At 39.9% G+C, this 17,978-nt stretch overlaps 1 protein-coding gene across 1 annotated transcript; it reads left to right on the forward strand.

The window, feature by feature from the left end:
* Nucleotides 1-240: 240 nt before the first annotated feature.
* Nucleotides 241-16,951, forward strand: LOC138323578 (multiple inositol polyphosphate phosphatase 1-like). Its single transcript, XM_069268281.1, has 4 exons — nt 241-1,022; nt 3,242-3,363; nt 4,209-4,324; nt 16,523-16,951. The coding sequence occupies exons 1-4, from the start codon at nt 290-292 to the stop codon at nt 16,899-16,901; spliced, it is 1,350 nt and encodes a 449-aa protein (XP_069124382.1). The 5' UTR covers nt 241-289; the 3' UTR covers nt 16,902-16,951.
* The last annotated feature ends 1,027 nt before the right edge of the window (nt 16,952-17,978 follow it).

A 17,978-nucleotide genomic window follows, 5' to 3' on the forward strand; every position in this document is an offset into this window, starting at 1 on the left:
TGTATTATATAGATACAACGCCTTTATGAGCAACAATCACTGCTTGAATAAAGAATGCGAAAGATTATACTTACGTCTAACATAGTACACTATTACACATTTTTAAATCCGTAAAATAGGTTTCCGTGAGTCGGGATCAAGACACGTGAACCTATTCTTATATCAGTGCCTATCGTGTTATCTGTGACGTTTTTGACCTGTTGGTCTCGCTGTGTCATCGGAACTCGATAAATTTGGCGTATGTAGGCCTACTGAGACACCAGTCTATACAGACCAAAGACAGAACAAGATGGACTCGGTAGTTCTGCAGGTATTTTTGGTAATTTGTGTTTCTTTGACAGCCGCCACCCAAGGAGCGTCTAAATTCTATGGTAAATTGTTATTTGGAACAAAAACTCCTTATTTCTGGGCCAGGGATGCCAACGAGGCCATCGCTGCCGATTCTGGCATGACCATTACCCACAACGGTCAGACATGCAAGGCAATTTACGTGGACGCATTGTTACGTCACGGCGCGCGATATCCGACGTCGGGTTACATAGTGGACATGCAGTCCTTACTTCCAAAACTCCAGGGTCTTCCGTCCGCCTCGCAGCATCCCTTTCTCAGCACGTGGGTTGATAAATTCCCTATGAACCTGAACTCACAACTCTCCTCTCTTGGGCGTAATGAACAATACACATTAGGGAAACGGTTTGGGTCCCGCTTCCGGTCTCTCCTACAGCCAAACCGGACCCAGTACTACGCAACGTTTAAAAAAAGAACACAGGACAGTTCTAAGTTGTTCGAACAAGGTTTGACGGGACGTCAGATGAGTGAGGACCTTACCAATGGTACCCAGCCCACTATAGACAACATTATGTTACGATTTTTCGACAATTGCAAAGAATACTCTATACATGTTCTTAATAACGACACTGCATACGAGGAGTACTTCAAATTCCAGAGAGGTCCAGAGTTTTCTGCGATGATCAAGACAGTCAGTGACCGTATCACCGATGGGAATATGAACCTTACTATCAGTAAGATTTTGACTTCTCTTTGTACTGCAAGCTTTTCGTGTACCCTCTCCCTTGTCCTTGTCTCGCGTCTTAATATTAGCAAGTGACTTATTGTTATTTACAGTCCTGCGTCTTAATATTAGCTGGTGTCTTATTGTAACATATTATCTAATATTATCTGTTGTCTTATGTTACCTTTTGTCACTTCCTGATGTGGTGATACCTTATACGATCATATATGTTGTGTCTCTGTGCAGCATTTCGCCCTTGCCTGATGTGTTTTATACAACCATTTTTGCTTCAACCCTCTGATATGTGTCATGATTCAACCCTTTGCTTTCTTTTTATTGCTTCAACCCTCTGATATGCGTCTTGCTTCAACCCTTTGCTTTCTTTTTATTGCTTCAACCCTCTGATATGCGTCTTGCTTTAACTCTTTGCTTTCTTTTCATTGCTTCAACCCTCTGATATGCATCTTGCTTCAACCCTTTGCTTTCTTTTTTTTTGTTTCAACCCTCTGATATGCGTCTTGCTTCAACCCTTTGCTTTCTTTTTTTTTGTTTCAGCCCTCTGATATGCGTCTTGCTTCAACCCTTTGCTTTCTGTTTTTTGTTTCAACCCTCTGATATGCGTCCTTCAACCCGTTACTTTCTTTTTTTTGTTTCAACCCTCTGATATGCGTCTTGCTTCAACCCTTTGCTTTCTTTGTTTTTGCTTCAATCCTTTGATACCTAAGTATGCGTCTTGCTTCAACCCTTTGCTTTTTTTTCAACCCTCTGATGTGCGTCTTGCCTTCTTCTCTTTGCTTTCTCTGCACTAATCCTTTAATATTTGCCGTGTGTGTTATACGACCGTGAGAGAACCGTTTAGCCTATCACGTTCTTTAGGAGTGTAAGTTACCTGTTTTATGACAGCGTTGAGGTCAGAATATGTGTACGTGTACGGGTGTGTGCATTTTTCTAGTAAGTTTGTAAAAAAAGATCCAAGCAAAAGTCTCAGATACCTAAAACATTACTTTATATAGCAGTTCCTTATTTATAATGTAACGCCATATTGGAGATTACAAAAGTTAAACAATGTAAATTGTAATGTGAGACGTCAATCATATGAGGTTTGCTAACGTTTTACTCAATGCTTGGAATCACACTTCTTTTCTATTTAGACAGCATATACATCCATATATGTCCATTTGCTAGAAAAAAACAACTGTCAAGGTCAGTTAATACAACAATTACATGGGAATATAAACAAATGTGGTATTGTTTTGATAACACAATCCAATGCTAGGTTTGATTTCACAGTATTCCAAATACGGCCTCCCATTTAGATAAGCGACATATCACTCAGAATGAAATTAAATCTAATTATTTCTGAAGGTAAGAATTTTGGTGTTTTGAAAATGTTAATGGAATAGAAAAGTAGAAGCCACACATTGGTAATAGGATATAATATATTTGAAGACGCAGATGTTACTTTACTGATAGTGTGACGTGCTTCACTAATGTTATTTGACATTCAATGTAGCGCGCGTCACTGATGTTACTCCTACATTGTGCATTACGTCACGGATGATATTTCGATGACAATTTTTACGTGTGAATTCCGCCTACACAAACGTCACTGATGTTATATTACCGGCATTATCGCTAACGTCACTTATATTTTTCATGTTACTTCATTTTTGCATTACATTATCAGTACAGCGCGTCTCACTGCTGTTAGTTCATTGGCATTTAGATAGTGTCAGACGAACATCTGACGAACAATACATATAATCAAATGATTAATTGAGATGTTAATTATAAAAAATCTTATATGCATGTAGAAATAAATTAAGATAACCAATATTCAATTTACATAGTACTTGCAAGTGACGATATACTTTTCTTGTAAAAGGCTTTTAGCCAGCGTCCATTAAATTCAATAAACTCATTTATTTAGTTCGCTGACATTTTCGCTGTCGACGGATGTTTCTTCACTGACATTTTCGCAAGTGACACTATTGTGCTTCTTCCTCATTGTCGTTCATGTCAGTGATGTTACATCTCCACGTTCGTCAATGATGTTACTTATCATGGTTTGTATATGCGGTAAGAAATCTAAACAGCTCACTTTTCTTCCTAACGGTGTCTCGCTTTTTGCAAGAACCAATGTTAATATTTCTACACCACCATCGATTTCTAACCTCTACCAAAATATCTTATAACTGGGTCTAATAGAATTACTTTTTGTAATTTCAGGTGACGTCCTGTCTATTTACCAATACTGTGAACTTGAGACAGGTATGTTCAATTCCTCGGATTGGTGTACATTATTTACAGAAGAAGACGCTGAAGTGATAGAATACCAGATCGACTTATACGTACGTCCATACTTTGTGTATTACATATTGTTTTATAAAGTATATAATTGAATTAGTAATATTTGCACAAATGACAGCGTTGATAAGTTTAGACTAGCTTAAGTAGACATGTTATAGCTTTCTTCATAGAATTGAATATTGTATTCCAATGCGTACTTCCTTGGTTTCAGGTTGCGTAAAGAATTGTGTACAGTTGTTTTATTATTGTTGAATTTTCCGTAGGTATCGGGGAACATAGAGGATATTCCTTGTTTCTTGATGAAAACCAGCTATATTATTCCACCTCAAGAGATGAAATATTACAGGTATTCATCAAGAAGCAAGGAATATTATATTAATATCACGTTTATTTTCTCGCTTCCATTTACAGAAGACCATCACTACTAGTTCCGCCGAAGGTTATGCCGCCATTGTATCATTCAGAGTTATTTGCCCTTTCGATTATTACGGTGTATTTTTGTGAACGTTACGTTACACTTCTACACTAACATATGACGTCATTTTCGCGCACAAACTAATGGCGTAACAATCAAATAATATTTTCATTGCTGCATTACGATTGATCAAAAGCTAGTGAAAATATCAAAATTGTTATTTTCACTGAAGTATATCGCTTCTATGTTCACCGTAAAACATTTATTTCACTGCGAAAAGTGCAATAACACTTAAACAAAACTCAAAATTGATTTGGAACAGGACAATACATACATGTATAACGGTCAAAATAGGACTAGACTGGAATGTATGTTTATAGCTTCAACAGAAATACCGTTCTGCTTACTTTTTTCTTTCAGTTATTTTTTCCAAATCGAACATATAGAAATAGCCTCTTTCATTGATTTCAGAACTACTGGAGAAAGACCTACGGTCACGCCATCAATAGTGAGATCACTTGTCCAATGTTTGTCGATGTTTTCAAGAAGATGGATGAAGCCATTGAGGCAGAACGCCATGGACACAGGTCAGTCATGTGTAACATCTATAGGTGGACAGTTATCTTTAATGACCAGACATAGGCAGACGCATATAAAAATGTTTTGATTAAAAAAATCGGTTTAATGGCAACTTAAGCAGTACAGTACAGATGCCTTTAATGGTATTTGGAACTGCCGATCATCAGCCGAGATCATCCTATAGTATAATGATAGACCTTTAGATTAGAACATTCTCTGGATGGGGAGTCCACAGTGGTAAACAGAAGTCACTATTCACCAATGGCTGACTACCAAGAACTCTCCTTTCCCAGCCTCCACCAATTCCGTCTTTGTATATTACAGAGTTAGCTCCCTTGTGGGTAGGTATCGATTGTTACGTCGTTAATTTGTGAGCCCAAATCATGTCGTTTTCTCCAAAAAGTAATACGTTACGCTCGCAATCACATGACGTCACAATCAATTCCTACCCGCAAGTGCAGATAACTCTGTAATATGCAAATACAGAATAAATGGAGACACAAAAATGTACCCGCACCTGCTATGGCGAACATCTGTACTGCTTGTCTCGTTTCCGGGCCTATGATGCGGGCCTGTAATTTCCAGCCAGATAAACTGAACAGTCTCTTAACATTAAAACTCACGCACCTGACCTCCACGAGAAAGTTCCGTGTCTGCAATGCCTGTTCCTGACACCATGACAGACAACAAGTCCTCTTGAACGCGTCCTCCCATTCGTTTGTCCATACAACTCTTCTCATGGCACATTCTCTTATGGTAACAATAGTTTCATTGTGCTGTAAGACAACGATAAAGGGTCTGGCGTAGTCTTGATTATATCTGGGAAAGATGATCTCATACACAGATCCACGTTTATGTTCAAGTCAACTGCCATCGCAAGTTTTCCTATTTTCTCTTTTGCCCTTTGTCTGTGCAAGCTGACCATCTTCAATGAAGTCAATGGGAACATCTCTCTTCATACTTGGTAGTAGACTAAAGGTTACACCCTTGTGCACACGGAGTGCAGTACGTTTAGACTACATGTAGACACGGAGTGCACTACGTTTAGACTACAGGTAGACACTGGGTGCACAAGATTTAGACTACAGGTATACACGGAGTGCACAAGATTTAGACTACAGGTAGACACGGAGTGCACTACATGTGAACACGGTGTCCACTACGGGTGGGCATGGTGTCCAGGTGCATTCATACCTAAACAGACAAGTTGATGTGTTATAGCTAGGGATCGGGGGAATTCATTCTTCAATTTAAAAGAATACATAATTATAATGTTTTAGAGTTATTTTTTTAATTACAACATCTACGATGAAATGTACAGTATATATAACTATACTTTATTTTTCTTAGTTAATACATCTCTGCTACATTAATAAAGCCTTTTCACTGCAAAAGTAAAAAAGATTAATTTATGTTCATTAAATATATGTCTATTTGATTTTATATCTGTAGTTTCCATTTCATATCTAAAATATATTACGTTTTCAAAAGTCAATGTATTATTGGTAGATTGCATTAAATATATATATCATTTACATGAAATACAAGCATTTTCACAAGTCAAAAACAACTGTGAATTGCAGCATAAACCAGTCTTATTGTGCTTTTGAGACACTTTTTATTTTATAATAAACTGTAAGTAATACAATCATATACCGGGTAATACATAGCTTTAAATAAAAAAAGATTTGATGCATATCAATCAGTTATCTAGCGATACCCTTCTAGATCGTCTTTCATTAAAATATATATATACACTTGTATATTATTTTTCTTGGCTAATTTAAGTTCTGGCGTAGTGTACGTAAAAATAGTTTAATTACGTATTCTTTATTAAAAACTGAACGTCTATAAAAGACCATGCAGATTAAATCCACTTCAAACTATATGACGTCCTCCACTAATTGGTGGCTAGTCTACCTACAAGTACCCAATTCAGCTTGTTTTGATTCTTAATTAGCAGTAAACACAATATGTCCAACCCCGCAAGTTATCTTGACCGTCTATTGCGTCATGGTCCAATAATTATAACTTGTCAAACATACAGGTAAGCCAGTATCCAGCTGTCCTAGGTACCTCACGGTGACCATCGATAGATATAGCCAGACGGCAGAATCGTTGCCTTCTTTGTTTGCACGGCTTTATGAGAATGGGGCAGTATTATCTTTGTACATGTGATTTTTAGAAATTGTTACAATGGAAGTTTGTTAAGACAAACAAATATACTTTACCGTTTAAAAATCATATAGGTTTATATTTACACTTGCTAGGCTTGGTCACTATACGCTAATACTAGCCGATTTTGTTTACCATAACTGCATGGTAACATTGAACTTTGAACTTGCGTAAGGAAATGTTCTGTGCAACGTAAAAGGACTACTTTTTTTAAAAAAGAAACACATGGCTTTGTTTACATTTTGACGCAACATTACGTATATATTGTTGTTTTTCATAGAATTTTGGAAAAATGTAAACAATATATACATGTTTTATATTTATATATGATTCAAACAATTTTTAAATTAACAATTGTATAAAGAAACGAAAAAATATCCCGACCGGGGCGACGTGCTTTCATTTTTGTTAAAAATGATGGGTGTCAAATGTAAACATTACCTCTGTGCCTATGTTCGTCCTACGATCGAGCCTTTGGGGTGGACGGGTGTGAGACCCTCTGATAGAGGTCAGTTATAAACATATCCTCTTGTCTTTGTTCTTTGAGTATCTAATCATGTGTATTATAAAACATGCACCGCTAATAATCCACGTGTTGACAGTTCCGCGTCACCACAAATACATTGTATCCATCGAACACAAGTGAATTTGTTTCATCTATCGATGGCGATATGGATCTAAGCGTAGATTATATAATCACATGGCCCCCAAGGATGTAATACCGTCAAGTCAGACGACATCTCAAACACATTGAGCTACTTGAAAATCGGTGTTTTGCCAACTTCGGGAAACTAAAGTGTGTAAGCGTGCGTCAGCTTCGCCTCGCTGCACAATAACGGTCACCGAGTTCACACATGTGGCCGTGTACAAATTCTTTATGTTATTACGCTATATATTAACTTTTAGCAAAATTGAATATATATTTAAAGTTCTGATCTGATTAAATAAAATTATCTCTGAAATTTACTTTGTTTGTCATGTTTATTTTACACTAAAATATTGAACTTTTTTGTCGTCACGGATGAATAATTCTACCTTACGTGAAGCGTCACCATTCGCTGTTCAAATGAGTAAGCTCCTCCCACTTTTGACCGACTTTTATTGAATAATTACGGCACTTTCAAATGACGATTTTATTGCATAAAATATAAATAAAAAGTCGTGTGAGTGTAAATATAGGGATTGGATTTCGTTTTTTTTTTTGTTAACCATGCTTGTATGGAGCAATTCCTCTAAGAATATATTCAATATGGGGCGCTAACGCGCCCCATAGAATATATTCTTAGAGGAATTGCTCCATACAAGCATGGTTAACATAAAAACGAAATCCAATCCCTATATGAATTTGAAACACATAAATACATGTTGGAGAGCCTGGGTACACCGTACACCGTATTCTGGGGGGTAGATTGGGATGAGGTAAAAACTAGCTGGGAAAACACAGTAAGTGATGCTGAATACACCTCAATTATTGTCATGACAGGCAGCCGTGTAGTGGAGATGACGGGAGCTGTACAATGCGTTAATCAAGCATGATGTCAGTCACAACCATGCATTTCCCAATGATTCATGTATTTTGATTTTTTTTTTTAAATTTTAATATACAAAGCTTCATTATCAAATTAATTAAAGTGCAACAACCAGTTAAAATACATATCCCTATTGACGAGCATCGTTGTAAAACTGTACGTATTTGTATGATGAGTACAATGTATATATGTAGAGAGGATGCCACCTAAGTACAGCATGCTATAAATGGACCTCCTGGGGTTGGGATAAGGTACGTATACAGGTGTTGTTAGCTGTGATACACCTGACTGAACATATTGAAGGGGGCCAATGAAGGCTCCAGGCCCCAGTCTGACCAATGTTAGGTAATTTAAATTATCATACCCGTGTGGTTGATTGAACAGTATGAAGTCCAAGTGACCATGGCAACTGCAGTCCTAGACTAGCGGTCTACCTTTCGAGCAGGCATATTTTCAGTGTACAATATATACTGTACATGTATGAATCACGCATTTTGTTACCACGTAAATCACGTGGTTTGTAAAAGAAGCCTAGAAAAGGATATTGTCAAATTATCAGTTTCTAAAATTAAAGCAATTGTGCCAAATTCATAATCTAATCAACGCCAGTAAGTAACAAAAGGAAGCCACAGTTACACACACGTTGTTTACTTGAGAATATTTACATTTCCGTTTTCACTTTCCTATATAACCTTACTAACCGGGCAATCGTTTACACTTTCGTAAACGCAGAGGGGCTGCTGCACAAGAACACAGACCGAAACACTGACTTCCGCCCTTATATGAATGCGCATCCGGTTAGGCCAAAATAAATGCCATGACAAAGGTTCGATATCAACATCAGTTTGAATGCAATGGAAAGCATTGTGTTAATATTAAAAATAAAAAAATGAAAACATATGGAATAAATGGATTAAAAAAGATAAAGTTATTTTGGAACTATATTTTATTTACTCCCGGAACTTGACATATTTTCCCGCCAAATTGGAGCCAGCTGTTTCGCGATTCATCAATTACGTAGCTGTTCTATCAATCGTATAGCGTTGAAAAAACGAAGGTTTATTTCACAGGAACACTAAATTTAAATGAAATGGTCGGTCGAAATGTAAATATAGGGAATATTTTTAATTTTTTGTTGTTTACTGGTGTGTAAACAGCTTTTTTGTACAGATATTTCAACATGACGCGCTGACGCGCGTCATTTAAAATATCTGTACAAAAAATGCAGTTTACACACCAGTAAACAACAAAAAAATAAAAATCATTCCTTAAAATACAGGCGGAAAGAGAGAGGGTGACGTAAAACATTACAAACGGATACGGCACCGGTAAACTATATCCGGAATACAATTAAAGCGCTATATATTTACTGGCGCTACCCTTTTTTCTTTTTGAAAACAAAGTTCCAGTTCTTAGAAAACTTTAAATTCACTTGACTGATCAGATTTAACAGTCTCTCAAATATCAGTACATACAATGTAACATCACTAGGTATACATTATAAAGCTATTAGAAGTGCTCAATTACTGTAAACATAACGTTCTCTCTGAACTTGACTAGAAACTAATAACTATAATAACACATGGAATGTTAACAGAGAAACTCATTAACTAATACCGAACATAGTCACTGAGGTACCGAGGGGTCACAGATGGTCTAGAAGACCGCCTTGGAGGTTCCATCGAAGGAGTCAGATCATCATCATCATTACCAAAGTCAAAGGAATCATTGGTTAGAGAGTCCGATTCAAACGTGTCTGATGCTAGCTGATTACTATCTGAGGTAGGAACATCATCAACAGCAGGAGAAAGTATTGGAGTCGTATCGCGAGCTGGAGGAACAGATATAACGTTAGGTATGTCTGGAGGTTGCGGTGGCGAGTTGGCCGGCGATGCGTCGGTATCAGAATTATCATCGATATCAACGAGTGCGAGCGAATCCATGGGAGACCTAATGCGTTCATCAACAGTGGTAGACACACGATATAAGTCAGAACGTTTGACGCGATATTAAGATGCAGCGCGAAGTTGATTTCCCACAAATTTTTTAATGTTACACCACATTGTATCCACGTGCGTTACGAGGTATCGGTCACGGCCAGACGACTTGTTTCTATCACTGTATAAATATACAAGGTCGCCGACATGTATATCCGGACTGACGGGATGTCGCCCTGAAGGTGCTTTGGACTTTTCACTATACGAGTGGTTGAGTTGTCGCCGTTGATGCTGTTGCGCTATCAGAGATTCATCGTTAATGGGTATTTGGTTATTATGGAATTGGTCCCGTTGTGTTAGCATTTCTCTGGATGATAAACCGCTCTTTCGTATACGCGAATTCAAACGGTTGATTGCTAAGGATAGCGACAGGGGAGATACCGATCGCGATGACGAGTCCTGTCGGAGTATCTCTTCTTCCAATTACTGAACAGCACGTTCTGCGACAGGATTTTTGTTGCAGTTCTTGGCGTTTCCTAGCTCTACCGAAATCCGATGACGGGACAAAAATTCATCGTTGAAAAGAGCACGAAACCCTGGAGCACAGTCAGTACGCACGACGGCATACGGGCCGTCCATTGGACGAAGGTTAATGCACGAACGAATAAGTCCATCCCGGAGGGTATCGCGACGTTCGTCTTCAAGTAGCATGGCTTCTGTATACGACGTTACGCATTCGCGCACTACAAGAATGAGCTGTCTTTCGCGTTTTATAATGTCAGCTGCAAACTGGCTACATACAGTTACCGGAGGAACGCTGGAAGTTTGAGTCTGCACGAAGGTTGGAGCATGTTTCAGAGATGCACAACGATGACAATTGTCACTGACACGTTGGATTGCAGCATCCATGTCAAGAGCATAGAAATATCTGTGTACGATCGTCTTCAACTGGTGACATGTAGGATGGTCGAGTTTAACACGGAGAGAAGTCAGAAGACCGTCCAAGACCTGTCTAGGGACTACTATAAGCTCGGACGAATGTTACAACGGGATCGTTCGTTTAACGACTACGAGACCATCGGCTGATAGTGACGAGACGTTTAGGTAGCGCTTCACATCACGGGCGTTGGTGATTTTCTTTGACGGTCGCGTACCTTGTCGAAGATGAGCGCACGTGCGACGAAGATCAGAGCAATCGGACTGTAATCCTAACCACGCAGACCGACTTCAAGGCAACCTGGCGTTACCTTCGAGAATGTCACTTGTGCTGATCGATCGAACAACAGAGTCCATTTCTTGGCTGACAAACGTACAAATCTGACAGGTGGGTTCAGCACACGGTGGAGCGTTACGACTCGCGAAGTCAGATGGGAGAATCGCACAGCCAGCAACATGACGAACAGACACCTGAAAGCGACTTGCCGTAGACAGGAATGATGTCACTCGTGGGCTAGCAGAGAACTCACCTCTGCAAAGCTTCTCGAATGCCTGCACGCAGGGCTTACTGTCAGTGAGTACGCACGGTTGTAACGATGACTGAATCAGATACGGGCTGAAATGCTTCAGCGCTGTCGCGATAGAAAGAGCTTCAATCTCGCACGGAAGCCAATTTATCTGATTTTTGTAGAACTTAGCGCTGAAGTATCCAGCCAGACGAGCCTTGTTGTTGCGAGTAACATACAGCGTGGCGCCGATTCCAGGACTACGAACAGCACCATCGGTTACTATCCACAGTTGATCAGTAGCGCGGGGCAACGTGATGGAGCGTGCGTTGTTGAGGGACTTTTGAGCTTTCTCGAAAGACGTCAATTGTTCATCAGACCAATGCATAGTTTCCTTTGATTCGCGACCGGCAACCATGTCGTCAAGAGGAGACAAGATCGTCGAACAGTTCTGAATGACACGTGCTAGTACTTTGAATGCTCCAATGAATGACCGGAGACCGTTGACAGTCGATGTTATAGGACATGTTGAAAGTGTAGCGATGCGGTGTGGGCTAGCCTGAAGGGTTCCCAAGCGCCACACCCAGCCTAGAATCACTGTCTGTTGTGGAGCTATGATGGTTTTTGTAGCGGATAAACGCAATCCGGAGTTGTGTAGGGCCTGTAACACGGCCTTCCAGTTTGAGAGTAGCTCATCGACTGAGTATCCTCCACAGTACAGGTCGTCAGCGACTTTGGCGACGACGCCTTTCTGTACCAGGTGACCTAGTACGCGACATGTTAACTCCTCGAGAGCGGTCTCGGAACCGGGCATGCCCATAGCAGTTCGCGCGTAAACTCTTACACCCTTGAACGGGGTAACGACCCCACAGTATTTCATTGACTCTTTTGCAAGTGGAATTTGGTAAAATGCCTTCGTCAGGTCTGTCGCGATGATGTAAGACCATTGAGCAATATGTCGTAGAGTGGAATCAACATCCGGCATCAGAGATGGTTGGGGCTTGCTGTAGCGTCCAACATCGGCGAACGCGGTTACAAGGCGAAAACCACCGCTTGGTTTTTTAACTAGGAATGACGGGTTCACGTACTCAACGGACACACCAACATCCTCCGGTCGACGAAAGACACCTATTTCCTCCAATTCGTCGAATTTAGACTGAAGTTCGTCCAACTGATTTTTGGAGTACTGCAGTACGCGCCCTTTTCGCTGTGGGGGCTGGACCGGACCCATATTGACTTTACCTTGTAGAGGACCGACTGCACCATTATATCCATGGAAGCTGGGGTTAAACACCTCGTCAAATTCCGTCAACACGTCACGAAATTTTCTTTTCATATCTGCGGTCATGATACCATCGGGGTCGAGTTTAACGTGCTCCGAGTGTCTAGTTTTAGCATACGACTTTACGAGTTTCGGAATTTTAGCAGGCTGACTGTCCGGTTTTGCGGGTATGAATGTAGATCGCACATTGCAAACATGTTCGTTCCTTCCAATAGATTGTGGTTCACTGGTGAGGTTCGGGACTCGAATTTTACCTGCGACACTAGACACAAGAGACGGGAACGGCCAAGACTCTGACGCGACATGAGGTTCGACTGAGACTTCTCCTTCATAATTAACCAGATCGTCAGGGAGATCAAGTTCAACAAATTCACCAGGCTAAATTACGGACTTTGCTGACGATCGGAGAACATGCGCACGTCTTACGGCAAATCTATCAGGTGTACTGGTCGAGCCATACGAACACACTAACGAGTCGCCAATGAGGATTTGTTGTTTGGCCGGTCGGACGGAAACGTCATCTTTTTCCATAAACGGTATACCCGCTAAGACGTCAGAGTCAAGGTTTTCCACTACGATGCCTTCGTAGTAAAGATCATGTCCTTCGTGTGAGAATGATAAGCGTGTCTCGCCGACCACTTTTAACTGCGACGAACCATCCGCTTGACTGACAGAGTGGGAACTACAGGCAATTTTCGCACCTAGCCACTGAGCACACGAAAGTCGCATCATGTTCCCTGTAGCACCGCTATCGATGGTAAGCCGGGCAGTATGATGTCCATAGAAAACGTCGAGGTACGGGCTTGCCGAATTGCCACGCGATTGACCTTACTACTATCACTGATCAGCGGGGTGGAATTACACGGGATGTTGCCAGGGTCTTCGGTTTCCTCGCAATCTGCAACTTGACGAGCCTTGGCAATGAACCGCCTATCATCGAACGGAAGGTAAGAACACTTACTAAGGAAATGATTGTCTGGTCTTCCAGCTTCCTTACACAGTGGGCACACTCGTTTTGCCTTCGACGGGGGGTGTTGATCGCGTTTCGGTTTTAGCACGTATGCCCTCATGGCACGGGCTTCCTCAGTTGACTGTAGCTCCTCACGGAGGGAATCCAACGCTTGGGATATCTCAGGTTTTATGGATGCTAATGTACGTGTACGAAATTCCGTGCCGTAACGCTGCTTTACCAATTTTGGCAGATCAGGGTGTATGAGGCGCAACCATGTGAGAACGATAAAGTTTTCTAACGACGGAGTCATTTCCTCGTCATCCTGTAACTGCTCGCCGTGATGTAAAATGCCAAGATCTCTACGAAGGAGATTGTCCTCAGAGAATGCCATAAGGCGTTGATACAGATCTTCCGGTCGCTCGTTTGGTTCCAACTTGATATCACAAAAGTCTATGAGATGGGCCCCGGTTGATTGAAAGCCAAAATGTAATCTTATTTGCTGCCAAATAAAGTCCATAGTCGTGGAGTTTTTAATGAGTGTGTTTCGCGATATCACTGGGCAATAATTTGCTATTTGGCCGAGCATAAGCTCCAGATGAGCAACCTTTTGCTCGCGCGTTCGACGTTGATTTTCTGGTATCGGGTGGGCATCATTGGTGAACCCCCTATGAGGTGCTGCCCTAGACTTTTTTCCCCATCTCACATCATCACTCAGGAATGGAGCAAAGTTTGCATCCAATGACAAAGTATATAAAATGTTCTGCCGCCAGTTCTCAAACGAGTTGACCGTCTCAGTTTTACTGAGGCACCACTGTTTCGGTGCACGGTGAGTGTTCATTTTTGTTGCAGTGCTCTATTCACGGTGAAAAAATAACAACAAACGATGTGTAATTACCCGTAGAAATGTTACTACGATGTGGCCTAATTATCAATAATTATACCATTGATACCTATAACTCTTCTGTTAGGCGTGTAGTCCGAAATCCGCTGCCACCACGCCAGTAAGTAACAAAAGGAAGCCACAGTTACACACACGTTGTTTACTTGAGAAAAACAGGCGGAAAGAGAGAGGGTGACGTAAAACGTTACAAAAGGATACGGCACCGGTAAACTATATCCGGAATACAATTAAAGCGCTATATATTTACTGGCGCAACAACTATGTATTTGCAGTTTAAATGGACAGAAGTTGACTTTATTTTGACTCTGTCTGTTTAATTTATCATCAGGCATGTGACCTACATTTCAGTGATCGGTCCTTTGATCAGTGTTGATGCTAGCAAGCAGCCACATGCCCAATACTAAATTATTACTTTCTTAAGCCAGTGCTTACAGGTTCCTCAATCGGTTGACACAATAGAATGCAATTTCGAATGCCGTCTTTTAACGTCTATGGACGATTTTTCATATTTCCAATGCTTTGCAACGCACCAGGTTCCATGAAGCAAATGCACACGTATACACATTTGACAGGGCTTAAAACTATTTCGCACACCTTGCCGTTTTGAAAATTATATTCGATGCATACAAAGTTAAACATTTTATGAAGGTCTTAATCTGTTTATGTTTATTATATATGTCCTTGCTATTATTATGCCCATCAATATATCCTTTTTAATAAAAAAAATTGCTGATCAAAATATCTCTTGGAACACTGAAAATCTTACTTCACGTAAGGTTCATCACTTTATGTGTTCTTACAAGAATTTCATCTACGTCCTTGGTTCGAACTATCCAAAGTAAGATTTATAAGATAAAAAGTCAATGTTTAAACTATATATTACTAGCAAGAAAAAAAGTTTTTACTGGGAAAATGCGGACTTGAACGATCCATTGATGAGACATAACCAGTACGTGGTTTACCGTAACGACCTGTACGCAGTTAATTTGCTACGCAGTAAATTTGCTTTTATAACTTCTACTGAATGTCCTGATTTATAAATTGAATTGTATGATGATATTTATTGATACATTTTACTTTATATGTATCAATTCAAATAAACATTACCGTGCGAATGGTTTCAAGTAATTAAGGGCATTTTTATGTTGCAATAAATATTACATGTATGTTTCTGATAGCAATAAATATTTCTATCTGTCAAAGTCCATATAGACTGCAGAATGAATAGATATTTTCCCATATCTCTGTAACACATCACCTAGTTTGTCTGTTGTCTGAATGTAATAGACATATTACCTAGACACGATGTCCACCTGTAGTGGACACCGTGTTCACACGTAGTGCACTCCGTGTCTACCTGTAGTCTAAATTTTGTGCACTCCGTGTCTGCCTGCAGTCTAAACCTCGTGCACTCCGTGTCTACCTGTAGCTTAGACCTCGTGCACTCCGTGTCCACTCGTAGTTCACACCATGTGCACAATGTGTAACTTTTAGTCTACTACCAACTGTAATTTACCAAATTTTAGTTCCTCAGACTTGCATGTAGGGGCGAATAAATTTGGGATTTTTTTCTACTTACATCCTATCATATTCATGCGTCTTTGCATCCCACTTCTACTGCTTTCTTCTTTCTTTCCTCTTGAAACCTTGTATCACTTGGCACCAGGTATCTCCTCTCCCTGCTACTTGTACCTAGACCATGTTTGTCCTGATATACGATGTACTACTCCGACTGTGTCTTTATGTCTAATGTCTAACCTTCTCATCCCTCGATGTCTTCAGTTATAGGATGAGTCTGGCCTTCCCACCTTGAAATCCAGGTTAAGTAACATTCTTAATACAAATACACTATTTGGTCTCTTTCGAATGTCCAATGTCCAAATATTTCTTTCATTCTTCTTTTGAGTTCATTTTTATTCCTGTAAGTTAGAAATTTTTTGTTTATAATATAAACATGCATCACCTCCTTGATATTTCCGTATTTATAGCTATACAACGGGGACATTTAGATTTGGACACGCTGAGACCCTGCTGCCCATCTTCAGTGCCCTCTCACTCTTCCACGACGCCACTCCTCTTCTGGCAAGCAACTACAACTCGCACCGTAACAGAACGTTCAGGACCAGTAAGATATCGCCATTTTCTGGTAACATCTACCCAGTCCTGTACAAGTGTGGGGATGGCCTCGGTGATATCTATGTGAAGATGTTCGTTAACGAGGCAGAGACTCCTTTACCAGCATGTGGTAACAAACTGTGTCCGTACTATCTACTGAAAAGTGTGTATACTGACGCGATAAACAACTGTAGGTTTGACACTTTATGTCACAATGTCCACTCTACCATGCCGGCACCCGTGGTGGGATAATGATCCTATTTCTGGATTATCTGTGTGAAAAATAAAATACTTGTTCGAAACATTGTTTGATCTCACTCTGTAATTAAAACATAGTTGTGGTGTCATCTATTGATTTTTCTGTACTTTAACTCCCGGATTATCGAACCATTACCTGTAACTGTCCTATACGTTACCTTTTACTGTCTTATACGTGAACTCTGATATAAGACAGTCACTTATAAGACAGTAAAAGGTATCATTTGGGAGAGTTACACAATAGGGCGAGTGTCCTGCCAGACTATTCCATTATTTTCTAATTCAAATTACGAAAAAATCCCACACAATTAATAAGAAAAGAATTTAATCCTCTATAAATGCGGAATTAAACACATCCACGGAATTTCTGTATATATCCCAGATCGAGTTTTCCTCCTTGTCATAAATTTACTATTTAACACTTATCTACATCATTAAGTCCAATTTCCGCTTTCTGAAACCCTGTTGTATTTGTACGCCACTTTTGATTCTTAATTTCCAAATCATCTACATTATAGTTTTACACTCCCTAAATCCTATTGGCTTGTTGAATGAAATTGCACATGGTAAAAATAAATCCAAGATTGTCCCTAGAGAGGTCGAAATTTTAAATGCCTTGAATTCAATGAAAGCTGCGGGGGCACCGAATGTTTTGAACTTGACTTTAAATCACTGTTTTATGCGATCATTTTAGCAAGACGCTTTCAAACAAACGCCTGAATTGCAAGTCTAGTTTCACATGTCATTTCTTTACCACATCAGACATTGGAAAAATGTTCTTTTAGCAATAAAAGTCACTAAAGCCACCTTATTATATCGCTTAAATTAAGAAAGTAATATCAATCCATCACTATCGATGGACATGGTGAAAATGAATTTACAGATAGTTGTCCAATTCAAAAGCATGCTTCATGCATTCCGTTCAGGAATGCTATTCATCACATATAAAACAGGCAAATATGATACCATTGTCTATATTGGATTTTTCATGGTTGAATGCACATTGGTAGAGTTACCTGAAGTTATAGACAAAGGTAAATCAAAGTACTCAAAGTACTGCAAATACAACGC

This window comes from Argopecten irradians, chromosome 5 (genome assembly GCF_041381155.1).
Source record: "Argopecten irradians isolate NY chromosome 5, Ai_NY, whole genome shotgun sequence".
Classification (NCBI taxonomy): Eukaryota; Metazoa; Mollusca; class Bivalvia; order Pectinida; family Pectinidae; genus Argopecten; species Argopecten irradians.